We start from the raw sequence: 22,551 nt of genomic DNA on the forward strand, positions 1-22,551 counted from the left end.
CCCAGCTCGTCAAACAATTCCTCTGCCGTAGGTATGGGAAAGTGATCCGGGACGGTTGCCTTATTGAGGGCGCGGTAATCGATACAAAAGCGAAACGTGCCGTCCTTCTTGCGGATCAACAATACCGGGGACGAGAAAGGGCTGCGACTGTGGCGGATGATACCCTGGTCCAACATATCGCGGACCTGCTTCTCAATTTCCGTTTTCTGGAAGTAGGGATACCTATAAGGTCGAACATTGATTGGCCGCGTCCCTGGTAAAAGATGAATCCGGTGATCGAACGAACGTGCCGGTGGGACGCCGCGGGGCTGCTCAAACACCGCCCGGTGCGCCGTCAATACCTCCAGTACCTTGGCTGGCAGGTCCTGCGGAAAAAACTCCATACTCTCGGCCTCCCCCGCCCCGGATGAGGTGTGGATTGGCACGATTTCATAGAATTCGTGGTCCGCCGGTTGCGTCGCTAGTGTGTACAACGAGTGAAGCGAAATCTGCTTCGGGCCCGGCATCAATCCTTGCAAAAACACCGTCCGACCCTCTTGAGTAAATTCCAGCGTTTTCCTGACAAAATCTGCCGACACTTTCCCTATGGATTCCAACCAGTGCATCCCTAATATCACATCCGGCCCATGGTGGGCGAGAACATGCAGATCCACCACAAAGACACTACCCTGCAGAGCTAGCTTCGTGCCCCGCGAGATATGGGTACACAACAGGGATGCACCATTGCCCACGAGCACTCGAAAAGGTCTAATCGGAGTCAGTTCCAATTGTAGCCTCTCCGCAATCCTTGGGTGGAGGAAGTCTAGTGTCGCCCCTGTGTCTATCAATACCCGGACGGGAGTATCACCCAACGTCCCCTGGACAATAAACGGCTTGGAGCTCCCACGGCCATCCAAGGCGTGAAGGTGTGATAAGTCTGCAGTAATTAATTCCTCCTCCGGAACCTGCTCTCCGGCACCTGCCTCGTGCGGTTCGGCCCCCTCGTCATCCATATAGCAAAGCAACTTGACTTTACACACGTGGCCGGCGACCCACTTCTCGGGGCAATGATAACAGAGGCCGCGACGGGCACGCTCCGATTTCTCTGCATTCGACACCCTCACCGGGTATATCCGTGACATGTCCACCTCCCGGACCAGCGAATCCTGTGGATGGGGCACGGCGGCCTGGTGAGAAACAGGGGTTGGAATGGCCCGTTGATCCTTGCCCTGCCATGGTCGACGTTGATACGACGACGTGTGCTGTGGACGTTCCTCGTGTGTTGCGGCTAAACGCAATGCCAGGGCCATTGCCTCGGCCAGTGACTCGGGGTGCTGCAATTCGACCTTCTCTTGCAGAGGCTGCTTCAACCCTTGAATAAAGATTGGAATCAATGCCGATTCCGATAGATCGGTCACCCTATTGAGATACCGTTCGAACGTCGCGTGATATTCCGCTACGGTGGTCGTTTGAACCAGTTTGGCGATCAAACCCGTGTAGTTCCTGAAGCTCTGGGGGTCAAATCGATGCCTAACATCGTCCAAAAAATCTGGCCACGTAACAAATCCATTTGTCGCCCGATAATTGAATATCCACTCCGACGCGGGAGGGTCGAAAAGCATAACTACATAATGTAAGCGCTCCGCCTCCGGAACCCGCTTGTGATCAAAATAGTATTGGACGCGAGAGATCCAATTCGGTGCGTCCACCCCATTAAAGTGAGGTGCGTCCATCTTCACGCCGGATGAATAATCCGCTCCCTGGCGGTTGAGGCGTTCCCGATTTAGGGGTGGATCCCAACAGGTAACCCCGCGCTCTTCGTACCCTTCATCGTCCCCCTCCTCGTGTCTCTGCGGTAGGTCCCAATTATCCCGACGGCGACCCGTTCTATACGCTGCATCGTCCCGACGCTGACCAGGACGGCTTCCTCGGCCTGGGAGCACTCCCTCCCCAAAACGATCTCCGCGGCCACCTCGATTAGGGCGACCACGACCCCGACTCTGCTGGCGGTAGGGGCGGTCATACTCCTCACGGCCGCTCCGACCATTCCCGCGGTAATCCTCCCACGAGTGGTCGGCTTCATCCCAATCGGGCTCGTGGCTCTCTACCTGCGGCGCCGGTCGTCGTTCCAAGTTGTCGACCCGACGATCCATCGTATCAAATCTCGCGTTCAACTGCGCAAACCCTAACGTGACTGGGTCGACGTGCGGTTGTCTCCCGTCGACGTCTCCTGGGTTCCTCTGCCGCGCAGGGCCCAATTGCAGCCCCGACGAGGTCCCTGCATGCGGAAATTCTCCCGCCATCGCTTACGTAATCAAGAAGATGTTGAGTTATCGGGATGAAAGCACCAGATGTTACGGACGTGCTCCGCAACGGCTCCGTGATCTTCCTTCTCGACGGAACAACGAGCAATTCCCACGACAAACTCGCGGAAACTGACCGAAACCTCGCTGATTTGGTGGACGTCTTCCCCAAAGCAACAAGAAACGTAAAGATAATTGCTTGTTTCACAAGATAGGTTTAGGGAAAATATTTCATTCATAAAAATAATGTGTTGATGAAATACCCTATTTTATACTAGAAACCCTAGGGCGGTTCGACGTATCCTAATTCATCCGGGAAAGAACCGCAAAGAAAACCCGAACGGGGCTTATAAATCAGGCCCGACTCAACAATAAGTAAATTAATGTTTCAAAAATACCAAAACATAAAAGGAAAGAAATAAAAAGGAAACAAAAAGAATCGGCTAATTCTTGAACTTGTTCGGCGCCTTGAGCTTGTCTCTCGGTCTCAAGGATCTCTTCGACACAATCAATTCGTCACTTCGGTCATTCACGCATTGCGTCGTGCTGTTCGGCTGCGTCGTGCTGCTCGGCTCCGGAAGCGCTGCGTCGTGCTGCTCGGCTGTTGTCGCCTCCAGCTAGGCATGCTCCAGCTCGGCATGCTCCAGCTCGGCATGATCCAGCTCGGCATGCTCCAGCTCGGCATGCGGCTCCGCTGTTGCGTCAGGTGTCGGGGGTCTCGTATCATCCTCGTACAACCGCCTGTGGGCAGCGAGGTGATCCCGGGGCACTATAGTGCGACGATGGATGGGTCGAGGCACCGCCGGCGCCGAGGCCGCTTGTTCCTCCCTCTCCGCGGCCTCCCGCACACGTGCGTGTATCATCCGTATCATGAGTTCATAATGTCCACCACTATACCACTACCACTACCACCATCACTACCACTACCACTACCACTACCGGCCATTACGGATATATAAAAGAAATTTAGAGAGAGAGAAACTTGTTAATACAAGTGGTGTGAATGAAATGAAGTTCAACGGGATGTATATATAGGAATCGAAAAAAAACATTTAATGCATTAAACGGGAATTCCGCGGGGAATTCTGTTGGTGTCAACGCAATGGCGGACGTCCGCACGAAATTCCCCGTTGAACTGCGAATTCCTTCGCGGAATTCCGTATCCGTGGAAGGGACGCACAAAGGCTGACGTCTGCCACAGAATTCCTGCATGCCGGTGGGAATTCCGCGTGGACGTCCACCGTTGCTGATGCTCAAAGAAAAAAAACTCCAATCACTCACCGCAATGAAGAAGACAAATCTGTTTAAATGAGGAAGAAAATTAAACGGCGTCGTTGGTTTACAATTTACAAAACAAAACGACGTTGTTTTGTTTAGATGCCGGTGAATTGCACATCAACTTTCTGAGAAGCCCTGACAATCCACTTACGCATTAATTTGCCACCTCAGCTAATGGGTGGGTGATGGGGTACGTACTAAACAAGCCCAATAGCAGTGACGGCCCATCAGCCCAAAGCCCAAGGAAGAGTATCAGTTCGGCATTACCAAAGAGTTCGGCCCCAGCCTACAGCTCGGTAAAAGCCGACCCAAGGAAGAGTATCAGTTCGGCATTACCAAAGAGTTCGGCCCCAGCCTACAGCTCGGTAAAAGCCGACCAATCAAGCTCTACTCTCAGATTGGCAAAAGCTGCTCGGCAATAGTTCAGCAGTTCGGTCTCATTATTCGACCGAACTGGGAGATAGTGGTGTCAACTCATGCAGGATCTCATGCAGGATAGCGGACCAAACAAAGAGATAGTGGACCCATGCAGGATCTCATGACCTCCACGACATCCACGACCTAATTACTGATGATGTAAGCCACGACCTAATTAGTGGTGATGTAAGCCACGACCTAATTAGTGGTGATGTAAGCCACGACCTAATTAGTGATGATGTAAGCCACGACCTAGTTAGTGGTGATGCAAGCCACGATCTTAGTTCAATGTATAAATAGAACTTAGATCAGATAGACTAAGAGAGAGCGCTCTAGACATCAAATATCATATAGCAAGTCTGTATTTGTAAGCTGAAAACCAGATCAAGCAATACAATCTTGCCCTCCTTTCTTCCCGTGGACGTAGATTTACCTCAGTAAATCGAACCACGTAATTCCCTGTGTCGTGATCTATATTTTTTACCCGCATTCACTACCATCAAAAATTCGTCCACCCATCACTGGCGCCGTCTGTGGGAAACAGAGAACCAAATCTGTGATAAAAGCGAGTTTTTGATCCTCTTCCACCAAAAAAATGCATACCAGATCACATAATACCCGTGCTTCCGTCCGTGATAACCATGAGGAAGCTAGTCCAGCCCGCAGGTCTGGAAAACAGCCTCGGGAGAAATCTACTTCTAGTTCTCACGGAGAAGGAACAAGCCGCTCAAAGACTCATCGCACCGAGTCTTCCCAGCAGCCCGATTTGAACGAGGCTGTCAAGTTGTTTTTGGCCGAGAAGCAGGAAGAGTTCTTAATTTTCCTGCAAAAGGGCCAAAAGCCGGAGACGAAAACGGTGGATTCTCCCTCCTCATCCAGACATGAAAGTCACTACCGCAGTAGTGCCGTGTCTTCTAGGAAGAAGAATCCTCAACCCCGACATGTTCCTGTTCATCCTCGGTACCGGAATCACAGGAGAACTCCATCTCCTCCATACCGAAGAGATGTCGGGTTCGCCATGTACGGAGCATTGAAGACTCCGTTCTCGGACGATATCACCCGAACTCCCTTGCCACAGAACTACCGAACTCCGTCGATGACTTATGACGGGTTAGTGAATCCTCATGACTTCCTGGGACGCTATCAGTACAACATGGCGAACCAGGGTCTCAATGAGGTCCATATGTGCAAGCTGTTTCCCGAGCTGCTTATCGGGAACGCAAGGAGGTGGTTCGATAGCCTCCCCCAAGGCAGCATTAGATCTTACCGAGATCTAATGGATGCTTTCCACAGGAGGTTCTTTCAGAAAGCGGAAGCCCGAATCACTTCGGCTCAGCTGCTTTCTATACGTCAAGGTCGCGACGAAAAGATCAGCGACTTTATGACGAGATTCCACAAGGAATGCCTACAAGTAGATGATCTCAATGATCTACTTGTCATTTCGGCATTCCAAAATGGAATCCTGCCCGGAGCTCTCTACAGAAAGCTCGTGGAATGCAGTCCGCAAACAGCTCAAGAGATGTGGGACATTGCGAACCAGTTCTCCCGTGCCGATGAGGCAGACCGTCGCAAACGGTCTTTAGACAGCTCATCCCGAGGAGACAGGAGGAAGCCCGATCATAGCGATCAGGGACATCCTCGCCGAACTCCTTTTGGCGATCAGGGACATCCTCGCCGAACTCCTTTTGAAAGGATTCAAAGGACTCCGGTGCAAGACCGATTGGGGCCACGTCTCAATCCTGAGAAGCCGCCCGCCCGCCGTGATTCCGGTTGAGATCGGCGTACCCAGTCCCCGAACTCTAAATTTCTCCTCAGAAATGAATGATGACGGACTGAGAGCCGAACTAGATCTTGCCGAAGAAAGAAGAGAATTGGCCTGCATAAAAGCAGCCAAGTACAAGGAGCAAGTAGCCCGGTATTATAACCAAAGGGTGAAAAAGCTACAATTTCAAGTGGGAGATCTCGTCTTGAGAAACAACGAAGTAAGCCGAGCAGAAAAGCTGGGCAAACTCGAACCCACATGGGAAGGTCCATATCGGGTGTCAGAAGTCCTCGGCAAAGGGTCTTACAAATTGACTCACATGTCAGGAGAACAAGTACCCCGAACATGGTACATTTCCAACCTCAAGAAGTTCCATTTGTAAGAGACAGTCCGGTCAGTCAGTCTTGTGTCTAGTTCGGTCCTAGGGGTATGTGCTTTCTTTGTTTTTTACTTGTTTTTCGTCTTTTTTATTTGTCTTTATGTGCGTTTTGTCTGTCTATGTGCGTGTCGTCTCTTACAAATGTTACTGAGGTATCTTGTTCTTCGAAGGCTGATCCCCTTTTTAGAACATATGTAAGCCAACGATTGTGAGTCCAAGCTTCTAAGGAGGATACAAGACCACAATTCAGCTTAAGAAACAAGCAGTTCGTCTGAAACGAACTGCAACAAAGGGAAAGTCCGATCCACGCGATAAAACTCGCCGAATTAGGACAAGGGAAAGTCCGATCCACGCGATAAAACTCGCCGAATTAGGACAAGGGAAAGTCCGATCCCCAAATTAGGACAAGGGAAAGTCCGATCCGAGCGATAAAACTCGCCAAATTAGGACACAAGCTTAGTCCGGTCAAAGAAATTTACTTCATAAGACCAAAGACGAGTCCGGTCAAAGAAGTTTATTTCATAAGACCGAGGACCAAGTCCGGTCAAAGAAATTTACTTCATAAGACCAAAGACGAGTCCGGTCAAAGAAGTTTACTTCATAAGACCAAAGACGAGTCCGGTCAAAGAAGTTTATTTCATAAGACCGAGGACCAAGTCCGGTCAAAGAAGTTTACTTCATAAGACCAAAGACGAGTCCGGTCAAAGAAGCTTACTTCATAAGACCGAGGACGAGTCCGGTCAAAGAAGTTTACTTCATAAGACCGAGGACGAGCACGATGAAATTTTTTCGCTGAGCTGTAAATACGCAGTGATAGAAGCGAAATGAAGATTTCATTTATTAAAACTTGTTCGGCATACAACTCCGCTGCCCTACGAGAAGGCGTTACGCTATTACAAAGGACTATTCTACTGTCCACGGTTGCTAAAGTTGAGCCATCTATTCACAAAATCCTCGTGAAGCCGAGTTCGGTCATTCCGGGCAGTTGAAGAATAAGCAGGTCGACGAGATGCTCTAATCGACCTACCGCCTCTTCCCTGAGCCCGGGAAGCTCTAGCACCTCGGCGGCGAAGAGTCTCTTCACGAATCATTTGCCGATCTTGCTCACTCATAGTCACCGCTCCTCTGCGAACTTCAGTCCGTCCTCGTCTTGACGTCTCCGGTTGTTCCTGAGTTCGTTGCTGACTTGGAGTAGGGTTTTGAGCAAGTGAATCAGAGGTTTGAGCTGGAGTGCGAGCATCTGTTGGCGGGAATTGCCTAAGGAATCTCTCAATTGAAGGACGCCGGGAAAGAATGATGTCGTACCGAGAAGCCCAGCGCCGCAATGATTTCACGACTTGTTGGCAAGCCGAGCTCTCCAGCGCATTGTTCCTCCGGAGTACATGATATTCCTCCCACAGTTCGTCAACTCGTTCCTGAACTTCAGAGATGGTCATTCCCCCGCGCCTGCAGATGAAATCCTCATACGCAGTCCTCTCAGCGACGGCAGTATTCAGCTCGGCCTCCAGATCTTTCTTTTCGGACTCTAAGTCCTTATTGTCGGCCTCCAGCTTCACTAAACAAGCCAAGAGTTCGTCATTCTTCATCTGGTCAGCTATGGCTTTTTTCTCAGCTTCGTCTAAAGCGGAAGAGTACAGCCGCTTCCAGTGAAGTACCTCCAGCTCCTTAAGAGTTAAGAATACAAAGCAGCTATGTCAGTTCGGCATTTCAGTTTACTGAGCAGGTAGTAAACCACAACAGGAGTAAAAGAGAGTACGAAAAGCTATACGAAGACACAAGTGTAGAAAGAAGAATTTTTTCATTCATAAGAAAAAAAATTTTACACAAGGAGGGCTTCAAGGCCATTTTACAACAAGGAAGAAATTAAACTAAGAGAAGGGAGACGAAATCATACTCCGCCAGCTTCGTCTCCGGCTCCTCGGTGAGGTTCAGCTTCCTTCTCCTTGTCTGCCTCAGCTTCAGCCTCGGCCTCCCTGCTCCCCCCAGCCTGCTCGGTGCCCCCATCACCGATCAGCAGCACCTCTTGCTCGGTCTGCCTGTCTCCGGTCTGCTGATCAAGCTGCTCGGTCTCACCCTCTCCGTGGAAAATTGGAGCGGGTGAAACTGGCCCTAAGGAGGCAAAGATAGCCTCCATATTCTCGTCCCGGTCAGCTCGGCAACTACGAACTCGGTCAGCAGAAAGCAGGACCGAGGACGAAGCAAGCTCCTCAAGGAGCGGCAGACTCTGGAGACGAGCTGCTATCTCTCGGCCGTACAACGGCAGGACGACTTCGGGCCCCTGCTCGGCATTATCGGTCATCAGTTTCAGCAGATCACCGACAAAGGCCGAAAATTGATTGCTCAGAAAGAGTTTCTCCGCGAAAGCACGGAGAACCTCCCCTTGGGCAACCACGGCGGCAGCATCCCTCCGTTTCGTCTGCTCTCGCTGGATGACGAGCTGGTTTTTGGCAAACTGGGCTTCATCCTGGGCCGAGATCCTAGCAGCTCTGGCCTTCTCAAAGTCTGCCTTAGCCTGTTCGGCCTGGTGACGAGCAGCCGCCAACTTCCTCTGCATCTCAGCATAGTCGCTGGACGCTTTAGAGAGTTCGACCGCGACGAGCTTGCTGAGCATGCTATTCCTCTGAAAATGGAAAAAGGAAAGAGTCAACAGAGGGGCTACCAAAAAAACATAGGAAAGAAGCAAAGCCAAAGAATCAAGAAGAGAAGTTACCTCGGCAAAGTCCGTTGGCCATGCAAAAGGCTCACAGACATGCTCCGAAGGGGGCGCCAAGACGATGTCTCTCTCCGGCGCTCTTGGGGGCTTCTGGGTCTTCCCCTTCCCCTTTGCCGAAGTCGACTCCGGCTTTTTTAGATCCGAAGAAGAGGTCTTTTGCCTCTTCGGATTCTTCTCGGCATCAGGCGCCGAGCTGGTAGCCTTCTGTTTCTCCGGCTCCTTAAGCTCGGAGGATTTGCGGCTAATCTTATTTAGCATGTTCACTGCCAAAAAGCAAGAAAGCAAGGTTAGTTTTCGCCACAAAAGCAGTAAGGCACAAAAAAGAATTCCTCACCCTCGGTCTCTTCGTCCGAAGACGAGGAGTCGAACACGAAGTCGCCCTTGACGAGCCCAGACTCCAGGTACTGCTTCCTAATCATAGGAATCTTATTGAGCTCGCCCTCGAGCTCGCCCAACGGTTCTAACCGAGGATGAGGAATCACGGACTTCGGCCCTCTCCAGGGAAAGCCCGGAGCCGCTGTCCTATTATAAAAAAAGAAGCGATGTTGCCACTTTGGCCACTTGGTTTTGCAGAAGGCCCTAAAAGGCTGTAAAGGGATCAAGTAAAACCAAGATCCCTTCCTCTTAAACTGGAAAAAATTAAGGATTGCCCTCAGAGACAGATCCTTATCTAGCCTACGCAGTTCGGCAGCAAAGGCCGATAAGTGCCTCCAAGAATTCGGAGTCACCTGACCTAAAGGGAGTTGGAAAAAATCAAGCAGCTCTACAAAGGCAGGGGGAAGAGGGAAACGAAGCCCGCATTCCAAGCCGGCTTCATAAACGGTGGCGTAACCCTCTGGCGGCGAGTCAGCCCTATGAAGGTCGTCGGGAATCGCAACCTTCCCCCCAGGAAAAAAATATTTTTCGTGTAGGGATATCACAGTATCCTTACTCAAGATGCTGTGAAAATACTCTACGGTCTTCTCCCCGGATTCTTTCCGGCTAGAAGACCCCTTATCCCCTTTCCTACCGCTACCTGACTCAGAAGAAGAAGAAGAAGACATAGTTCTTACTCTTTGAAAGTCTGAAGAAATTCTGAAGAAATTCTTGAAAGCTGAAGGAAATTTTTACGCAAAAGAGAGAGAATGCAGAAGAAGCAATAGCAAAAGTGTTCAAATGATGAAGAAAGGACGTATTTATCAGATTCGGAGAAGATTTCAAAATCATCGCACCGTTTCGAATCCCACCTTTTCAGGATTCAACGGCCGGATTTTACTGTCGCATTTAATGCAGTCACGCGCAAGGCACGTCCCCTGACGTCAGCCTTCCCCGTACCTTTATCCAGAATGCCGAAGTGACTCGCTTCGCCGAAGTGATTCACTTCGCTTTTCGGGGGGGGTAGTGATGGGGTACGAACTAAACAAGCCCAATAGCAGTGACGGCCCATCAGCCCAAAGCCCAAGGAAGAGTATCAGTTCGGCATTACCAAAGAGTTCGGCCCCAGCCTACAGCTCGGTAAAAGCCGACCCAAGGAAGAGTATCAGTTCGGCATTACCAAAGAGTTCGGCCCCAGCCTACAGCTCGGTAAAAGCCGACCAATCAAGCTCTACTCTCAGATTGGCAAAAGCTGCTCGGCAATAGTTCAGCAGTTCGGTCTCATTATTCGACCGAACTGGGAGATAGTGGTGTCAACTCATGCAGGATCTCATGCAGGATAGCGGACCAAACAAAGAGATAGTGGACCCATGCAGGATCTCATGACCTCCACGACATCCACGACCTAATTACTGATGATGTAAGCCACGACCTAATTAGTGGTGATGTAAGCCACGACCTAATTAGTGGTGATGTAAGCCACGACCTAATTAGTGATGATGTAAGCCACGACCTAGTTAGTGGTGATGCAAGCCACGATCTTAGTTCAATGTATAAATAGAACTTAGATCAGATAGACTAAGAGAGAGCGCTCTAGACATCAAATATCATATAGCAAGTCTGTATTTGTAAGCTGAAAACCAGATCAAGCAATACAATCTTGCCCTCCTTTCTTCCCGTGGACGTAGATTTACCTCAGTAAATCGAACCACGTAATTCCCTGTGTCGTGATCTATATTTTTTACCCGCATTCACTACCATCAAAAATTCGTCCACCCATCAGTGGGAAATAACAACACAGATCAAGTTCGTCATATTAAAAGGTGATAGTTCGTGAGAAAAGCCAAAATTTTTAAAAGTTTATCTCCATAAATTTATATGAGTATACGGGAATTTAAAAGATGTCAATTTAAATTTAAATTTACTTCTATAGCGCACACAATATTATTTAAAGTTTTTTATTAGTATGCAGAAATGGGCAATATATATACTATGAAATATTCATGTTTATAAACTATTCTAAAAAGCGCAAAGTTATTATTTTTAATACTAATATAAAAAAATCTATTTAAAAAAAAATTGAAACTGAAATCGTAATAATATCCGAGTAGCCTTCTCTATGAATTTATTTCCCTAAAATAAAATTTATTTGGAGATTTGTTCTGTTGGATTGGATTATAAGTATATGAGTAAAATAATTGCAATTTGCAACATTGATTTTTATAGCGTAATAAATTGGTATCTTAATCATGTATATTAATCCTAAATGAGAAGAATGACGGAAAAATATTAATTTGGGTGTAAAAATATTTAAGAAAGCTTACAATGATACAGCTGAGCAAGAGATTCTGAAATCTGGATTTTTGTGGTTTTCTAATGCACGATATATTATTATGCCTAGCCCCTTTCAGACAACGCATTTAATAGGATTCGTGTCTAGTTTAGTCCCACCAATTAAAATATGGCCGTTACAGATAAAATAAAACATAAGTAATATTGAATCAATAAAATTACTTCATATATAAAAAAAATAATGTTACGGCTTAGCTTGTTTGCATAACCCCCTCACCAGAATTTATAGGTACTAGATGTTTGCATGCAGCGGAGGACACGTGATTTTAGAGCATTCTTAATGCAGCCTTAGCTAAGAGCTGTGCTCTTGTTGTCAGCACGACATGCGAGTTGCTCGCTGTTTTGCTCTTGTCGATGACACGACACAACTCTTAGCTAAGAGTTGTGCTCTAATGGTGAACGGCACGCGTGCGGGACACGTTGCAGGAGCTGAGTGGTGACACCCAATCGCCCCCATGCAATAGGTTTAATCCGTTTAACATTTTTTTTAAAAAAATTGTAAAATATCAAAAAAATCTGAAAAAAAAAATATTTTGCCACCTCCAAAAATAGAGTCGTTTATGACAATTTTTTTGATTTTTTTGATTTTTTTCCCTCAATTCATCCAAATCATCTATAAATACCTTCATCCATCATCCAATTTTTACATCAAACTATCCCTCCCTCATACTTCTCTCATATTTCTTCATACAATTCATCAAATGGATCCGAACGATCTAGATAGATTGATTGTGGAAGCGAAGCAAGAAGAACAAGCATACTATCAACAAAAAAGATCTAGTCAAACACCTTTGGGCGAAATTCGGCCACGAGCAGTGTGTTTTTTTAGAATTTTAATTATGCAAATTTAAATTTTTAGGATTTTAATTATGCACTTTTTTTAGGACTTTCTAATTATATTTTGGGTTTAATGTATTTTTTTTATTATGGATGTGTTTTTCGTGATTGAAATATTTAAATAGAATAACATAATAGTGGGAATCATAAAGCATGCCTTAGCTAAGAGCACGATTGGGGGTATTGTGCCTTAGCTAAGAGCGGGGAATTAAAAAAGAATAAAAGTAAGAGCAAGGCTGGGGATGCTCTTATACCGGGGGTCCAAATTACTATTAACAATCGCTGCATATTTTTGGTATCATCCGCAACAAAAACAAATATGACTTGAACAATACATAATTAAGATATAAATGAATAATGTGAGAGGAATAATTTGAGAATGAGCAATATAAATTAAAGACGCATATAATGTTATTGTCAGTGTCGAAACAATTGAAGAATATGTATTTTTCAAACAAAAGCATAACTTCAAATTAAATTTACTAATATTATATATGCATAATTATAGGGTTAGTAAATTAGTACCCCCTCCGTCCCTCAAAAATTGAAAAACCTATACGGCACGGGTTTTAATGTTCAATTGCTAAAGTAAGAGAGAGATAGGAAAAATCAAGAGAGAATGGGGAACATGTAGTGGAAGTACTGTTAATGGATTGTGGGATCATGTCATACCTCAACCCATCTGACGTATACTCTTATAATAAATAAATCACTTATCATAAAAGCAATCAATACACGTATCTAATACATAGAACACACATATTATATAATTCTAAAATTCAACATATAACAAGTACATATTTCAAAACATTCTACACAGTAGTGGAACCCTGTCACTACCCTATATACTATACATTCATCTATATGTAAAATGATGAGGAGGAGAAGGTTGCCAAAATGCGTCAGCCGCCGAACCTGATAACACGTACAGTTCCTACGACTCACGTCAGTCAAAACTTTACTGCTATCTTATTCCTGAAAAATTTAGTGGTTTAAATGAGCCACAACTCAGTGTATATAAATTTCCACCTTTAGTTTCACATGATACACACATCGAGCATATTCTTTTATCAATACATATAATCAGAAACAATATATAACATAATTTAAAAACAAACAATTTCATATTCATATGCATATGCCACTCTATTCAGTTTATTATTCTGTAACAGTCAAGCCTGGTATCTGCCCGGGATTCCTCTATGACCCGAAGGTCTCTCTGTAATTGGATTCATAGGTCCCTCTGTATTTGACCCGAAGGTCCCTTTGTATTTGGACTCATAGGTCCCTCTGTATTTGACCCGAAGGTCTCTCTGTAATTGGACTCATAGGTCCCTCTAAAATTTCAGATCCAGTACAAGGCTGTCACAGATCCTCTTTAATCACATGATTCATGTACTTTCAATACCATATGTAAAACATCAATTACATAGTTTATCATATAATTCATTTACAACATCATATCCATTGCACCAATCACATATCCATGTCATATTCCACCATCTATATCAAATAATACATAATCATATTGGATCACATCATATAATCAAATCATTCATTTTGTTTAACACCTAGCAAGGAAGCATATGAAACATGTAAAATTAAAAGTGTGATCTATACACACCTCACTATGACAAATAAACTAAGCTCCTGATTCTGATTTCCAATCCACGACCCTCCTTCCCTTGAATAATTTTCCTTTTCTTCTACTTTTTTTTATACTGCTATTCTTTTCTTTTTCTACTGATTCTTTATTTTGATTTTTTTTTCAACTAACCCTCGATAATTTCCTTCCTCTCTTTTTTTCCTTCACTGAAATAGACACATATATTTATAGGGTCGGTGGAAATTTGAAAAATTAAACCGACATACTAAGCAAAAATATTGATATGTGTATACACGACACGTATTTCTTAGCATTACAATTGTCAAGTTTTTATCATTTCTATATGCACACAAGTGGCCTACACATATACATATATATTGTATAATATTAAAAGTTATGTATTAGAATGAAACCACATATATACATATCAACTTTCTTTTATTACGTACCTACACTTAATTTTCTCTATGACAATTAATATATCCTTTATGACACTTAAAATTTTCGATAGTACAAATGATAATATGACAATAAAATATGCTAATATGCAAAATAATGTATGTTTCGGGTTAGGGATGTCACAGATCAACATTATTACTAGTTCAAACTGTCTTTATTTAGACTTTGTCTAATTTTGGGGGACGGCTCAAAGCAGAAAACTGATATATTTTTTGGGGATGGAGGGAGTATATTTTTATTCATAAATTATAAAGAAAATTACTTCGTGTCCGACCAAACTTGGCCTTGTATTCGGGAGAAGAAGTTATAGTCATTTTAAGAAAGTCGCGCAGTGCAAAAAGAAACACGCGGGCAGACGTTTTGCTACACCAGAATCGCCCGGTCGGGCTTTTTTGTCACGAGATCAGTTTTTGTCCAGAAACTTCACGTGGGCGGGCAAAATAGACATGTTAGGTTTTTCCATGACAACTTTTGAATGATATTGTAGAACAAAGTTTCAAATTTGAGCATCTCCTTCATCTTTGAAGGTTTATCCAAAATTCCTTGTGGTTGCATTCCAATTTATTGTCGGGTCTAGGTTGAATATTAAGGTATGCTTTACTAGTTCTTGTGTTACTAGTTTTGTAGAGCCATTAGATTTTTGCTTTGGTGAAAGTTGTCTTGGGTTGTCTTCATTATTTTGTAAAAGGTTTAGCATCCATCTAAATCATAACACCTTCATCTTCTTTCTTTTCCACCTTTTTTATTATTTCATTTCTTGTTTGGTTTCTTGGATTATTGAAATATTTACAAGAGCAAGTCCGGGGCAAACATATGTGTCTTGAATCCTTAAGATTCACATGATATTAATATAGTACATGTAGAATGTCAATATAACAGTGTTGATATTTTAAATACACTACTTTAGTATCACGAGAACCACTAAAATTACTAATTTCTTATAAATTAACGATTTTAGCTTTTGTTGATATTTTGTCTATTATTTATCAAAATTCATGAACTTTAATTTTATTTACTTATTTTGAGATTTAATGGTGTAAAACTATTAGTCTTAATTATGTACTACTCCCTCCGTCCCACAATAATTGTCACTCTTTTCCATTTTGGTCCATCCCACAGTAATTGTCACACTTCATTTTTATTATTAAGAGGGAACATCATTTTAGGTCTACGAATTTTGTCAAAGTATCATTTTAGGTCCGTGAACTTTGAAAATATCATTTTAGGTCCGTGAACTTTGAGTTAGTATCATTTGAGGTACTTTTTACTATTTCTAAGTTTTTTTAGATGAAAATACCCCCAATACCTTAAAGTGTATATATTTTTAATAAATTTATCATATGCTCATATTTTTTTATAAATATCTTTACAATATATTTTTGATAAATTTTCTAAATATAATTTGACCTTAAATATTATCACTTAATTTTGTGACATACAAGTAAAATTGTTTCTTCAATTTTTTATATTATTTTTTTTTAAATTGAATAAAGAACTTTTCTTTAATAATAAAAAATTGAATAAAGATCTTTTTATAAATATCTTTACAATATATTTTTGACAAATTTTCTAAATATAATTTTACCTTCAATATTATCATTTAATTTTGTGACATGCAAGAAAAGATCTTTATTCAATTTTTTATTATTAATGAAAAGTTCTTTATTCAATTTAAAAAAAATATTATTATAAAAATTGAAGAAGCAATGTTACTTGCATGTCACAAAATTAAGTGATAATATTTAAGGTCAAATTATATTTAGAAAATTTGTCAAAAATATATTGTAAAGATATTTATAAAAAAAATATGAGTATATGATAAATTTATTAAAAATATATACACTTTAAGGTATTGGGGGTATTTTCGTCCAAAAAAACTTGGAAATAGTAAAAAGTACCTCAAATGATACTAACTCAAAGTTCACGGACCTAAAATGATATTTTCAAAGTTCACGGACCTAAAATGATACTTTGGCAAAGTTCGTAGACCTAGAATGATGTTCCCTCTATTATTAATGGTAAGTAGTTCTCACATTCCACTAACTCACTTCACCCACGTTCTATTATAAAACCAATATAAAAAAGTGAGTCTCACATTCCACTAACTTTTCCAACTAACTTTTCTTTATATTCCTTAAAATTCGTGCATGAAAACATGTGTATTAGAGTACAATATGGAGGGAGTATTAGAGTGATAATTATTGTGGGATAGAGGGAGTATTAGAGTACAATATGCATGAAACATGTATCTTCACGAGCATAGTAGTTATTCAAAGAATATCACTAGCGTGGCTAAAAATATATTTGTCATACAATTGTCGATTGTTTATGTAGCCAAGCATGTTGTAGATGTACACTTAGTCCTACCTATTAGACAGCTAAATTTTAACTTAAGACACACTCTTGACATGTTGGATAAATAAAACCACTTGAATAAAATAATACTGGTAATTGCAGCTATTTTTATGTTATAATCAATTAAATAAACACCGCCATTAATAGAGTTTTATTCTTTATTGCGTGGAAAATAATCTATTTGTATAATTTAGTCGTTCTTTACTAACTGACAACTGTATTAAGTCGTCGGCGAAGATTCTGTTGAATAAAAAATTATCACTCTATCCTTACTTTTAACTCTCATAATAATGGCGTTGGAATAGTGGGGGTTGTATACCATTATGAAAAATGACTGGCACAAATTTCTATCTGATGATTTAATAACATTAATATAATTAGTACTTCCTTTTAAAATCCTATGCAATAAAAAATGGGTCATTTATTATGGGATGAAGAGATTATCCTCAGTTTAATTAAGTAAACATCTTTTCTTTGATTCATATATCCAAAAGGATTGTCTCAATTAGCCTAGGATAATATATAAAAGTGAAACTTATAGATTTCATTTTATTTTTTATATTTTTTAAAATATGTATCGAGTTAAAATAGTAAAATTACATATCATGGGGTTATAGGAAATATTATTGCTTATACAACACATAAATGTTTAGGTTAAAGGGCTATTACATTTCTTTTAAATGAGCCCAGTTCATTTGAAAGGCCCATGCACTCCAATTGTATATCAATAATTAATATCGATAACAGTCGAATAGAGCCAGAGGAGTATCTATTTTGGATTTGGACCCAAGTACAGGTTGCATGGATAAAAGATAGGTACTACATGCAAAAGGATTTTCTCTCACCCTCTAAATAAAGTACTCACTCCGTTTGTCGTTAGATGTCACACTTTGACCCGTCACAGGTTTTAAGAAATATATACTCCTTCCGTTTCACTTTAGAAGTCTCATTTGAGTTCGATACGAGTTTTAAGAAATGTAAAGGAAAGTTGATGAAATGTAAGTCGTACTTTTATATATTAGTTTTATAATAAAATGTGTGGAAAAACGTTAGTGAAATGTGGGGCCTATTACCATTTATAGAATATTTCAACCGGGACTCCTAAAGTAGGACGGATGGAGTAATAGAAAGTGGGTTGATAGAATGTGAGTCTTACTTTATATACTCCATCCGTCCCACTCTAAATGGAGCATTTCTAATTCGGCACGAGATTTTATGTAGTGTTGTATTGTGAGAGAGAATAAAGTAAGAGAGAGGGAAAAAATAGAAAAAAGTGATGTTTCAATATTTAGAAATGTGTCATTTAGAGTGGGACATCCCAAAAAGAAAAATGTGTCACTAAGAGTGGACTGAGAGAGTATTAGTTTTGTAGTAATAAAACGTGAGTGGAATGAGTTGGTGGAATGTGGTGTCCATTACTAAAAGTATTAAAAAAATAAGCGTGACAAGTATTGGCGGACGGATCAAAAAGGAAACTAGTGACAAGTAATGAAGGACGGAAGGAATATATCATATACTCCCTCCGTCCAGCAATAGGAGTCCCAATTTTCCATTTCGGGACGTCCGCGAATAGGAGTCCCGGTTCACTTACCATATTTGGAAATACAAATTAAATATACTATCCACCCCACCTAACCCAACCCGTGTCGCATAACCCTCACTTTCACTCTCTCTATCCTCTCACTCTCTCCATCCTCTCACTTCCTCGAACCCTAATCGCGGCCGACCCGTCCTTCTCAAACCCTAATCGCCACCGCCTAGATCTGTGAAATGGACTCCGATTCAGAACCAGTTTCTCATATCTCTCTCTCGGAGACCCCTAACCCCTTTCAATTTCCTCCTCCACAAAAACCCTAATCGCCGCCGCCTCGCCTCACTCCCGGGAATGAGAATTCGACCCCTCAGAGGTGTCGATTCTGACCCCAATCGCGACCCACTACTCTCCAATCCCAACATACTCTTGGGAGAACACAGCCTACATGTATGCAACTGTAGTTCCTGAGACGCCGATGGACGAAGACCTACTCCCTGACACTCCGGTGATTGTGTCGCCTGAGTTTGATTGCACCACCACTGTTGTCCCTGAGACGCTGATGGACGAAGCCCTACTCCCTGAAACTTCGGTCACTGAGTTTGATTGGGAATCTCCTTTTGTCCCTCAAACGCCGCTGGTCAGGCGACCGAGAAAACGCCCGATTGAGGAGGAGGAGTGGTTCAAGGAAATGTTGGTGATACTCTTGCCAGACATGAAAGATATACTCTAAATCTGTGAGTCTTTCTTTCAATTTTGCCTTAGAACCATCCCCTACATTCATAGGGTTTGGAGGGTCATAGGGTTGGCTATTTATGGGATTCCGAGGGGGTTGGGGATATCTGGCTCTATGATGAAGCGTTTAGGATTGTTGGGTTTAGCCACCCCCAATGTTGGGTTAGGAGACTGCTCTGTGATGAATTCTTTGTGAGGAGTATTGGTTGTTGGTTTGTCCCTGTCTTGTTGTGAAATTTAGTTTAGCCACCCCCAATATTGGGTTTGGATATTGTGTATAAACTGCCCTATGATGATATTTTTCTGAGGGAAATTAGGGTTCCTTGATTGGTTACTTCATTCTGCTATGTTTGTGGATTGATGGTTCTGATTGGTTACTGCATTCTGCTATGTTGCTATTGTGTTGGTGGTCCTTGGTTTGTCTCTGCCTTGTGTTAGATTGAGTTCAGCCACCCCTTTACAAGTTTGGAGGCTGAGTATATACTGCCCTTATTAGTGTAATTGGGGTTCCTTGATTGGTTACTGCATTCTGCTATGTTTGTGGATTGATGGTTCTGATTGGTTCTGGTGATGTTGCTATTGTGTTGGTGGTGCTTGGTTTGTCTCTGCCTTGTGTTAATTTGAGTTCAGCCACCCCTTTAGAGGTTTGGAGGCTGAGTATAGACAGCCCTATGATGATATTTTTCTGATGGCTTTGAAATAAACTTCACTAAATATGTGCATTAGTACATATTCTTTGCACTAGTTCTACATACAAAACACAAAATTTCAAACCTTACTGACCAAAAACATGAAGGCCTTACTACCAAAACACTTCCACTATCTATCTAGAAGCCAAAAGCAGTAGCCAAAGCAGTAGCCAAAGCCCTAATGTCATATCCACAACATGCATTGTTCTCTGGTTGCTGTAAGTACTCCAACACATCTCTCACAAGATCCTCATCCACATCCAGTGCATTGGGCAGTCCCACAATTCTTTCCAACCTGTCCTTGTTAATGTGAGGGACCTTGTAATTGTTCTCACCCCTAAATACCATGATCTATGTGAGGCAAGCCTGCAATGAGAGGAATACTCTGTTTAGGGTTTGTGGTGACAGCTCTGCATAAAAGCTACACACATTCTCCAACAATGTGTCAACATTATTGCATGGTTTCTCATGCTGCAGTGTCTGAATGGCCCTGAAAAACCCTAGGTCTAAATGTTGGTGTCAGGTGAATTGGGTGGTTGACAAATCAGATGGATTTAAAATCCATCTGATTTGGCAACAGCCTCAAATTCAACATCCACACCATTTATGTGGGGTGTGACATTGTCTTGCTGGATGTAGATCTCTTTGCTTGCCCACTCAGGCCACTTGGCCTTAATTGCTGGTACAATCTGTAAAGCACACAAAAAAACCTAAATGATGATGTTTATAAACAGTATGATCTAATAGGTTGGGAAAAATAGCATACCCTGTTGATAATGCAGTCCCTCATCACACTCTTATTGACTGAAGGAATTGGTTTAGTCTCAAGTGTGCCTTTAGGCCTATTCTTGGATTTTCTTTTTGCTGCAGCCAATTCAGTAAAAGGGAAAATACCTAACTTTCCATCAAATTTGGTTTGGCCATCCAAGCCAAACACAGGCCTACTTACAGCACACATGAACATCACTTTGGTGATGAACCTCTTTGACTTGCATGCCCTATATGGCTCAGCCTCATCAGGCAAGAGGTAATACCTGTCTGATGACTTGGTCATATAGAACCATTTTTCATCAATATGCACAACATTGTCTATGCTTTCAAACTGAACTCTACCTGCATTTATAGTTGGCTGAATTTTGCTAAGGCACCACTTCAACCTAGCTAACTTATTTGCATCAGTTAAGGCAAGTTTGATAGCATTTGTATGTGGCCTTAATTTGTCCTCCTTAATCCACTGACCTAGTGTGCTTTTGCTAACAGACAATTTGTGGGCAATTTTTCTAATTGAAGACCTTTCAAGTGTGGATAAAGTTCTGACCTTTCATCTATAGTTAACTTATCTGAATGATGATAGCCTTTAACCTTGCCTTCCATGATTGCAGGTTCCCCCCTTTGCATCAGCTGTTTTGCTTTGTTCCAAAGCCTATAAACTGTCTTCTTGCTTATGCTGTACTCGTCTGCTGCCTCCATTACTGCCCCTCTTGTGAGCACTCCATTGATGCGGTGCTTCAGTAGGAACTGCACCACCAAGTTCTTCCTACTGCTGCTTAAGAACAGTGTTGTTCTTGACCCCTCCTCCATCCCAATGATGAACTTTTTCTGAGGGAGTATGAAATTTTCCCTCTTGTTGGATTTTTTGTTTTTTTGGGAGGTTGGTGGAGCTGTGTTAAATGCAGCATGTTAATGTATTTATAGGAGGCTACAAGTTCTGAATTTTAAGTGCAAATTTGTGTTCAAAGTTCCCTCTAAAATGTTTAAGAGGGAAACTTTAAATTTTTTGGTCACCTCTTGTACTATGTGAACAGATTTCGGTCAATTTAGGAATGGAAGGCAGATTTGGGATTCACTTGAAAATTGCCTATTTTATTTATGCATATTCTAGTTTTTTTTTAATTTAAATTAGGAATACTAAAATCCAATGCTTAAATCAGTAATTAATTTAAAATTAACAAAAAAAAAATCTTTCTTCCACACTCAAGTTATTAAAATTTGGTCATATATATCTATTTTTGTATTCAACCAACATTTTAAGTGGGACTCAAATTCCACTATCACACTAGATTTATTACACACTCAAACTCTTTGCGCCACTTGTGAATGAGACTCCTATTGCTGAACGGAGGGAATATTCATTTTGATCTGTCCATTATGTCACATACTAAAAAAAGAAATATCTCAATTTATTATCACATTTTATTTAATTTTTATTTATCTTTCTTTTATTTTATCCATATCTTATGACAAGTAATGGCGGAAGGAGGGAATATATCATGTATTCATTTTGATATGTCCATTATGTCACATACATACTAAAAAAAAGAATATCTCTCTTTCTCTTTCTCTTTCTCTTTCTCTTTCATATTTTATCAATTTCGCATTAAAACATGTATATTCACGAATGCGACAATTTTATATGGACAGATGGGGTATAATTTAGTTAAGTTTGATCGGTGTCGGATCTAGTACCCCTATCATGCCCGACCTCCACTTGGATGTCTTGCCTCTATGCCTAAGATGAGAAAAGGATATAGAGTGTGCTAAGGTGCGGAAGAAGGTTTTTGTTGTTGCTATTGGGCTTAAAAATTGTGTCAAGTTGTTTTTATTTTACTGAATTGATAAATAAACATGAATTTTTAGAGACCGCATTAACGTGGATTTGAACATGTGATCTTTCATACGAGCATTGATTACAATATCATTTGCAATATATGTGTTTTGTTTTGAGTGTTGTTTAGATATTTAGGCTTATTAATCAAAAAGTACAATTGTATAAAATACTTATTAATTTTTAGAGTAAATGTT

General features: G+C 41.9%; 1 protein-coding gene across 1 annotated transcript; it reads right to left on the reverse strand.

Moving 5' to 3' along the window:
- Nucleotides 1-20,303: 20,303 nt before the first annotated feature.
- LOC121766872 lies at nucleotides 20,304-21,330 on the reverse strand. The gene is made up of 3 exons (XM_042163107.1): nucleotides 21,068-21,330; nucleotides 20,516-21,002; nucleotides 20,304-20,438 (listed from the first exon to the last, which is right to left on the reverse strand). Exons 1-3 carry the CDS (start codon nucleotides 21,328-21,330, stop codon nucleotides 20,304-20,306), a joined length of 885 nt encoding a protein of 294 aa, XP_042019041.1.
- Nucleotides 21,331-22,551: the final 1,221 nt, after the last annotated feature.

Source organism: Salvia splendens, chromosome 15 (genome assembly GCF_004379255.2).
Source record: "Salvia splendens isolate huo1 chromosome 15, SspV2, whole genome shotgun sequence".
NCBI lineage: Eukaryota > Viridiplantae > Streptophyta > Magnoliopsida > Lamiales > Lamiaceae > Salvia > Salvia splendens.

Excerpts from the sequence above, each read along its gene's own strand:
- LOC121766872 (XM_042163107.1), bottom strand. The coding sequence starts at position 21,330 with ATGGAGGAGGGGTCAAGAACAACACTGTTCTTAAGCAGCAGTAGGAAG. Across the intron at positions 21,003-21,067 it reads AAGTTAACTATAGATGAAAG|CAAAAGCACACTAGGTCAGT; the intron begins GTCAGAACTTTA and ends ATTGTCTGTTAG. Across the intron at positions 20,439-20,515 it reads GGGACTGCATTATCAACAGG|ATTGTACCAGCAATTAAGGC; the intron begins GTATGCTATTTT and ends TGTGCTTTACAG.